General features: G+C 42.8%; 1 protein-coding gene across 1 annotated transcript in view; it reads left to right on the top strand.

The window, feature by feature from the left end:
* Positions 1-1,504: 1,504 nt before the first annotated feature.
* The window catches only part of MANSC4 (MANSC domain containing 4), a 55,843-nt gene continuing 48,257 nt past the window's right edge, over positions 1,505-9,090 (top strand). The window contains exon 1 of the mRNA XM_029599985.1: positions 1,505-1,924. Within this exon, the coding sequence (XP_029455845.1) occupies positions 1,651-1,924 (274 nt within the window). The 5' untranslated portion in view covers positions 1,505-1,650. The remainder of the gene's footprint in view (positions 1,925-9,090) is intronic.

Raw genomic sequence — 9,090 nt, 5'->3', positions numbered from 1 at the left:
ATTTTGTCAACAGAGGATTTCAGGACAGTGGTACAGGTGACTGTACTTACTACCCACCTTATACATGGATATGGCAAATTATTTGCTACTTGTGTTACAGTAAGTCCCAAATGCATCTATGCGTATAATATTCAGCCTGCATTGGGGTATGAGTATATCACCATATATGAAAGACTTGCATTGGCTTCGAATCTCTGCTTGTGTGCAGTTTAAGCTATTGACGTTGGTGCACAAATCAATTCATCATCACAACAATTCTTTTCTAAAGGAAAGACTGGATTGGTATGTACCATTCCGTGCTTTAAGGTCATCTTCCCGAGCGCTTTTAATGACTCCGTCTTTAAGTCAGTACCACTTGCAAGAAACAAGGAAAAAAGGTTTAGTAGTGCCTCTTTTAACTCTCCATGATTAGTGTGACTATTTGCACTTCAGGAAACAATGAGAGGCAAGACTATCCACACAGGTATTTTCTGTTTGGTTAACGTCCTCTTAAATGAACAGCTTCTTTGTAGTTTAGTGCATTGTACTATTCTTTATGTTTCTTTATGTTTTTATTGTTCTGTTTTAAAAATTGTGTATGTGTTATGTAATCTGTTTTGAACATTCAAGAAGTAGTGGAGCAGACATTGGAAGAAATAAATAAATCATTAAATAAACAACCCTCGGGGCAGAGCTGGCACACAAAAAAAAGGGGAGAAAAAGGTGAAAAATAAAGTGAAAAAGACCAGAACATTATCCAGGTAAGCAGCAGCAGCCGCCACCACTTATCTGGATAAACACTGACTTATCCGGCTATCTGGCAACAGTTCACAGTGGCTTCTCAGGGATGCTTCCCCCACCCCCCCACTTTACCAAGTTACATTTTACCACAGATCGTGCTTTTTTAAACTCCCGATGCATTAGCATAGCTTTAAAAAAAATGTATATGGGCATTAAAAATGTGCCCTGAAAACCAGTGCACAGTTTCTTAATGTCCAGATTACTGCATCCGCTTGTTTGTCCCCACACTTCACTGTCTTCTTAAAACAGTGGAGCCTTGTGCCCTGAAGTCTGTGGAGTGCGGGAGGTAAAGACTCATGGGTCTGGGTGGGCAAGTTTCGAAGTCAGCAGGGCAGGAACTTTGCTGCCTCCAAAACTAGGTCACCCTAGGCATGGGCCAAGCCTGCCTATTGGGAAACCCAGACCTGCAAAGGTCTCCCCTCAGAGCTTGTGTGTATCTGATTCTCAAATGACATTCACAATTGACTTACTTTCCCAGAGAAATCTGGAGGTAGGGAAATCTTTTAGAATCTAATTTAGTAGTTTGTTGTTGGGTTTTTGTTGGGTTTGGTTTTTTTTTTCAAAATATAGAAACCAAAGTTGGGAGTTTTTCCAGGAGGCATTGGGGGTCAAGGTTTTTGTGATTGGCTGGAGGCAGTGTGGACAGGTGGGAGGGTCACTTAGCAGGGAGGAAGGTAAATCTAATGAAAGAGTCTCTGAGTTTTTGTGTCTTTTCCCTGGGGCCGAACTTGAACGAAATCAATATGCAGCAGGTTCAGCTTCCCAGCAGCAAGGGCATGGGAGCAGCTGGCTAGGTCGTTTCACTTTAGCAACAATTCTTACCTGGCACTGTATCCAGCACGATCCCGATCCAGCAGCTCTGCTCCCGGGATGATCCTTCTTTGGAAGGGCTCGCAGGACGACGTCCCACACCGGTCACGAGCAGAGGAAATGTTGTTGTTCCTGGCAGCCCTGATAAGTTTGCTCTGGAGATCCGAGCCCCTCTGTCCCCCCACCACTTTCTACCAGAACTGCTGGATCCGGCGCTTCCCCGGGCTGCTGCTCGACCTGCAGGAATCCCAAAGGAGGGGAGCCCAGGTGCTCAGGCTGTATCCGGAGAGCACAGCCCAGCAGTGCAGCAGGAGCTGCTGTCTCCTCACAAATGGTAGGTTCTGCATGCATTGCTTCTTAGAAGAAGGTGGAACTGTCGTGCAGGTGCAAGCCGTATGAATGAAGCATTTGATGAGGGGTGCCTCCGTTTCCAGCATTTCTTTCTTTTCTTTTTTTTTTTAGGGCTAACCTTTTCTGTTTGTAACGTATATGTGTCTTTTCTAAATAGATGGAGAATCCTATTATTTTACTCTAGGGGGAGATCTGCCTCCATTTTCCTGAGAATGTGTTATGCAATTAAAACAGGTGCTTTCATAGCATATTTGCAGAACGTATAGCGAATTCTTCCCACCTTGCCACTAACACACAGAGAGAAGTATGTGAAAAACAAAGCAGTCATCATCACGTGGCAAGCACTTCCTTGATGACAAATGCAACCTTGTAACTCAGTTTGGCTTTTTATGGTTCCACTGGTGTTAAGTTCTTGCAGCAGCCGCTCCTGCCTCCTCCACTCACCTAAGGTTGCAGTTTCTTCCCAACTCACCTGGTGCTGCTGCTGCTGCTGCTGCTATCTTTTCCCTCTCCCCGCTCATCCCCACTTTAATCCAGTCTTGCTGAGCTCTTTTCCAACTCTCCTTTGCCACTTTTTCTTCTCCCTCCATCCAGTGTTACCTCTTTCCTTTTTTTTCCCATCCCTATAGGCTGCCACTCTCATTCCCTCCTCCCTTCCACATGGTGCCTTTGCTTGCCCTTTCCTGGTACCACAGTGATCACTCCTTTTCCTGGTACTGTCACTTTTGCTTTCTCTCTCTTTCCCCTCCCACCTCCCCAGAAATTGCTTACACCACCCTCCATATTTCCCTTTGTGTGCCATATGACTTAACTGAGTGCCACAGGGCACTGGTGGTCACATGCATAGGGAAATTAAATTAGCCAGGACTGAGACAGCAGAACTGGCTTCCTGTGCCACATAGACCCAGCTGAGCTTTGTGGCACTGAGAGCTACAGAAGGGAGGCAAGGATAGGAGTTGAGGTATGGTCAGCAAGGGATGAGGTGGGCGGAAGCAAAGAAGAGAGGAAGAAATAGTGAGAGAGCTGAAGGAATCGGGGAGGTGAAGAGACTGAGAGAAAGGGTAGGGGAAGGGGGTGAGTAAGTGGAGAGGAGGGAAGCAGGCAAGCTGAGCAGGGGTAGAGGAAGGGAAGGGGAGAGATAGTCCAGCTGTAACTGCAGCACCGTATACATAACAAGTATATTGCCTGATTCAGTAAGGCTTCCTCCTATTCTGTATCTACAAGAAAATACCTTGATGAATCAGGCCCATTGAGAGGCATATTTGCTAAAGTTCGTCAACTTGTGTTAAACTCTGAATCTGGTACTCAGCGCACATAAATAATTCATTAATGGGAGTGCAATTCCTCATTACTAATAATGTGGAAAATGTGGAGCAATGTACAGAAGATATTAATGAGGTGTGTCGCATGCATATGCATGCAGTTCATTTATATTAAAATGGCTTAACGTGGATCACAATAAATCTCGTGATCCATGTTAACCCTTAGAAATTTAACTAAATCACAGGGCATTGGTGGTCTCATGCAGGGGGGGAAATCAGCCGATGCATCTACCAATGGCGACACCTACAGCAACTCCCCCTCCCTATGGTCCACAATTTAGAATGAGGCAAATAGCCCTGAGTATGCAAACCTCCACTCCTCATCCAAACTGGTTATCATCCAAGCACCCTAAACTGAGACACCACCCCCAACAACTACTTCCACTCAGCAGATTTCTCCACTGGTCCCTCCTCCTTACCTCAAGTAAAGGGTCCCCAGGGCAGGAGAGATCCCCGCCCCATAGCACCGAAATTCAAAATGGAATTGGCTGACCTGAGACTCACGCTTGCCCCCTCGTATGTGGAGGGATGTTCTTTTTTGGCATTCAGGTGCAGAGTGCGGTTGGAGTTCAGCTAGGTGGTGCTTCCATAGTGGAGGTGGGCTTTGCAAGTAGGGATGATCTGCTGGGGATAATCATTGTTTGGGGGGATTAATTTTGGATGGGGGAGGTGATTATCTCTTTGGGTGGGGGGAGTTAGCAGCTTGTCTCATTATCATTCACAGGATGGAGATGGGGACCATAACACTTCTATGTTACCATTGCTTGTAATTAGAGACCTTAATTTTTGGTTTTTATTGTTCTGCTTTTCTCCCGGGATTTTATAAGGGTTTATTATGATAAGAATAAAAACAGGAGAAAAATCAGTTAAAAACATTGACATTATTTTTCCAGGTAAATATCAGAGTTTATGTTGCTGGACAGAAGCCAAGATAATAAAACAACATTATCAGATTCTCCCACCTACCCACGCAGCGGCCCCCTTATCTCCACCCTCATCCCCTGCTTAACATTCCCCTCTCTCTCTCCTCCCACCCCACTGAGAATCTCCCTCCCTACCAACCTCATTCCCCCCTACCCACACACCCCCTACCCACACACCCCCTACCCACACACCCCCTACCCACACACCCCCCTCCACACACACACACATACTGCAATATCATTCATCCTTACTGGTGATGACTCCAGGTTTCTTCTCTCTCCTTTGGCAGCATGCTTACTGAGGCTCCCTTGCTCTGCTACACAGCACTTCTGCTTTTATGCAGGGCCAGGGAGCCTGCCAGAAAGTGCTTCTGGGGAACAAGGGCCTGCTTGAAATGCATTCACAGCATTAGACAGCAGGTACCTTGGCTGCTGGGAGGGGTGAGGAGGCAGGCCTTGAAACATGGCACAGGTGGCACTGGAAGGTGAGCGCTTTCAGTGGTGGGGGATGGGACTTGAAACACAACATGCGCTTTGGCCCACTCTGGCTTCCAGCAGTGGCTGGAGGCCTTGAAATGCTGCATCTGCAGCTCTGGAACAGCTTTTTTTTTTTTTTTTTTCCCTAAACTTTAGATTTATTATTTTCATCAAATAAAGCAAGAATACACCTTATTTACATAAAAAAGAATCAATCAATAAAGAGAAAACAAAATTCAAGTAAAAACATTTTTACATACAACACCTAATCTTTCCACAGGATAACAGTAGATAAAGAAAGGAGCAGGAAAAAAAAAAGGAAATGAACTATCTAGAAATTGGCTTGCTGTGAATTCAGCAGTATTATTTAACTATAGGATCAAAATGCAGGCCATCTAAGTGCCAGGAGTTGAAGACAAACCACTCCTGGAATTAATAAAGGACTTAAGTTGCTCCGGAAGGAAACCTTCAAAACAATCATTACGCAATCTGATTACACATTTACATGGGTGTCTTAAGACGAATTTACATCCTAAAGATACAGCTTGAGACCTGAGAGCTAAGAAGTCTTTCCACTCTTTTGCGTAGAACGAGAAAAATCTGGGAAAATACGGATCATCTGACCAAAAAAAAGAGAGAAGATATTTCTAAAATATCTTTTCATGACCTCACTTAATTCCTGCTCTGATTTAAAGGAAACAAGAAGAGCGGAATGTTCAATAACCTCTGCATTAGAGTCTTCCAAAAAATCTGTCAAATTTTCAAAAACATCAGGCTGTTGAACTAATGGCATCTGAGAAGGATCCACTTCATTAGCAGTTGCAAGGAAAATCATTTTATTTATTGAAGGAACTTTGTCAGGCTCACAGTGAAGAATTTGAAGGAAATAATTTCTCAAGATAAGAGTAGGGATTCTCCCTCATTACCTTTGGAAAATTCAGGAAATGAAGATGCAGGTGCCTGGTGTAATTCTCAAGGTATTCCAATCTTTGACAATTGTTGAATTAAAGGCCTGAATATTCACAATAGCAATCTCAGAGGCTGAAATTTTGGATTTAATCTCATCTGGTTGTAAGTCTTAATTTTTCCCCTTGGTATCAACTTTAGTAGGAAGAAGATTTTTTTTTTTGCATTACAATCCTTCTGGGAGCGGCCAAAGTCTACCATTAAGTTCCAAATCGCCTCGGGCATGATGGCTGCTGGCTTAGGTGGAAAAGAAAAAGACTCACCAAAGGGCCCAAGATGTAAAGATCCTGAAGCACCGGTCGGCGTCGAGGCTACAAGTTCCATCTCCTTACCCTCGGCAGGTGGAATCTGGTTAACTTGATCTTGGAACTGGATTTGTTGTGAGTAATGAGAATTAAGAACATAAGAAATTGCCATGCTGGGTCAGATCAAGGGTCCATCAAGCCCAGCATCCTGTTTCCAACAGAGGCCAAACCAGGTCACAAGAACCTGGCAAGTGCCCAAACACTAAGAAGATCCCATGCCACTGATACAATTAATATCAATGGCTATCCCCTAAGTAAACTTGATTAATAGCCGTTATTCACAAACTATTCTCATGCTTGAGGATGTCCTTAACATGTTGGCATTGTGCCAAGCTGCCCTGTACAGTATGTTTAACCATTCTGTGGCCCTTTAGTCAATCTGCCATTAAGGTAATGTGAAAAATGGCTGTGCCCGAGGTGTTTCCGGAATGGAGCTATACTTACTGTTTGTGGAGGAGGGAGTATAAATTACTGAGAAGCGGTTACAGTAAGCTGACAATGAGCACGTTCATCCATATTTACATACTTGGCATTCACAGAGTACCATTGGACAAAGTATCTGTGAAGGGACAGCAACCTGTACTGGGTACTGCTAACATAGATGAGCATGATACGTAGGTTATATTGTTCTGAGTGCACCATGGTCAGCCGACCAATTGTTGTGTGCGGGGCCTCCACCTTTTGGCCCATCCGCCTTTGTGTGTATTTAACATAAGAGTATAAGAACATAAGATTGATTCTGCTTTGTAGCATCTGGACTATAAAAAAAATTGAACAAAATTCTTTTTCACTTAGCGCATAGTTAAACTCTGGAATTCATTGCCAGGGGATGTGGTTTCAGCAGTTAGTGTTACTGGGTTTAAAAAAGGTTTGGATAAGTTCCTAGAAATTAAATCCATAAACTGCTATTACGGTAATTAATAAGCAATAGTAGCTTGTGATCTAATGTTTGGGTATTTGCCAGGTACATGTGACTTGGATTGGCCACTATTGAAAACAGGATACTGGGCTTGATGGATCCTTGGTCTGACCCAGTAAGGCATTTCTTATGTTCTTATATTTTATTAGGGACTGAGGAATGTCTTGGCTATGCGCTCTGCAAGAGAGTATAGTTTGTTCAAGGATTTAAAGATAATGTACTGTCGGTGTTAACTCTGCTGTTTAAGAATAAATCCGATGTTGAACCAGCTAGGAACCTGACATGAACAGATAATAACAAACTATGAAAACACAGGGATCACTTGTTGCTGCCCATTGCCAATCTGTTAGCTAGAATGGCCACAAACCATACTCTCATTGTTCTAAACCGCTGTTCCTGCACATCTGGGACAAGCCCTGGAGGGTCCACCTCCCAGCTGTGATAAAAGATAATATTTTGTATGTTCATAACTTGAGTATGAGTGTTTGGGTTTTCACACATTGTTGATGTTTCCATTGTGTGTTAGGAGAGCAAGATGGAGCAATAATAGTGGAATGAGGCTTACCTGTGCATTTTGTTAGGCTGTATGTTAAAGGGTGTTTTCTTTTTGTGTTTATCAGCCTGATAAGCTCAGTGGCCATCATGGTCCTTGTCTCAGACAGGCACTATGCAGGGAATCTAGCAGATGAGAATATTATGATTCCCTGGTGCCCTACTGATCGGAGACGAGCCCCCAGGATTGGTATAGGCCAGGAAGATAAAGATTTAAAAAAGGCCTATCTAGTCTGCTCAGCAGCAATTTTATATACATCAACCCAAATAGATCAAATTCCCACATGGAGTCAACCCCCAATCCCATTTTGTCTCCTTTAGAGATGCGTTATGGGCCTGATTTTCAAAAGCATTTGCACGCTTAAAACTTGATTTTACATATGTAAATGCATTTTACCCTTGCAAGTGGGCTTTTGAAAATTACTACCATTGAATTGTCCATACGTTTTACCCATGTGAAGTGCACTTATGCAGGTAAATGGTTTTTGAAAATTGCTACCAAAGTATGTTACATTTCCATGCGTAACTCCTTTGAAAATTCACCTGTATGAGTATAGTCCTTCACATGGTGTCTTTGGTTTTTTTTCCATGGTAGGTTTCAATGACTGGAAGTTTTGCTTTCATGTGCTCTCTGTCTGCCTAACATGTCACGGGTATTGTATATATGATTTTTGTTTTGTTTCTATGCCACTGTTCAATCTCCACCATATATGCTACATATCAGCTACTCGTGTCTCTGTCTTTTGAGCTTGTGTGCATGAGGTTTAATACTGCTGTCGGAGGAAATGTATGTGTTGCGTCTCTGCAGAACTTAATTCAGCATTTATGCGGTGTCGTAAGACACAGGATGCTATATAACAAATAGCATACAGGTACAATGAGTCCCTGTTCCAAAGAGTTTAAAATCGAAATTGGTACCTGAGTCAATGGGAGATAAAGTGTGTATTTTCCAAGCCTAGGGCCTCATTTACTAAGCATGTTTCCCATAGACACAGATTAGGAGAAAAGCCTTAGTAAATCAGGCTCTTAGGACCTACACACATAAAAAAAAGGAGTTATACCTACAGGGCCTGATTTTAAAAAGCATTTTACATGCTTAAAATTGGGTTATACACGTGTAAATGCACTTTACCCATGTAAGTGGGCCTTTGAAAATTGCTACAATTTTTGCCATTGAATTGTCCATAGGATTTACCCACGTAAGTGGACTTTACACAGGTAAATGACTTTTGAAAATTACCCCTACAGATTGGCTATATTTGCCTAATGGATTTTCATCCAACTAAAAATACGTGCATATGTTCATAATGTTCATAAATTTGGCCATGTAGAAAAGCATTGTTAGGTTATAAGAACATAATACTTGCCAAACTGGGTCGTACCTAAGGTCCATCAAGCCCAGTATCCTGTTTCCATCAGTGGCCAAGCCAGGTTACAAGTACTTGGCAGGATCCTGAAAGGTAAATAGATTCCATGCTGTTTATCCCAGGGACAAGCAGTGAATTTCCCTAGGTCCACCTTAATAATGCTTTATAGACTTTTCCTCCAAGAACTTGTCCAAACCTTTTTTAAACCCAGCTACACTAATAGCTTTCACCACATCCTCTGGCAATGACTGCCAGAGCTTAATTATGAGTTGAGTAAAAAAATATTTCTCCTATTTGTTTTAAAAGTTATATTTTATA

The sequence above is a fragment of the Rhinatrema bivittatum genome, chromosome 4 (genome assembly GCF_901001135.1).
Source record: "Rhinatrema bivittatum chromosome 4, aRhiBiv1.1, whole genome shotgun sequence".
NCBI classification, from domain to species: Eukaryota; Metazoa; Chordata; class Amphibia; order Gymnophiona; family Rhinatrematidae; genus Rhinatrema; species Rhinatrema bivittatum.
Note: the sequence above shows the minus strand (reverse complement) of the source record. Positions and strands in the feature narration are given on the sequence as shown.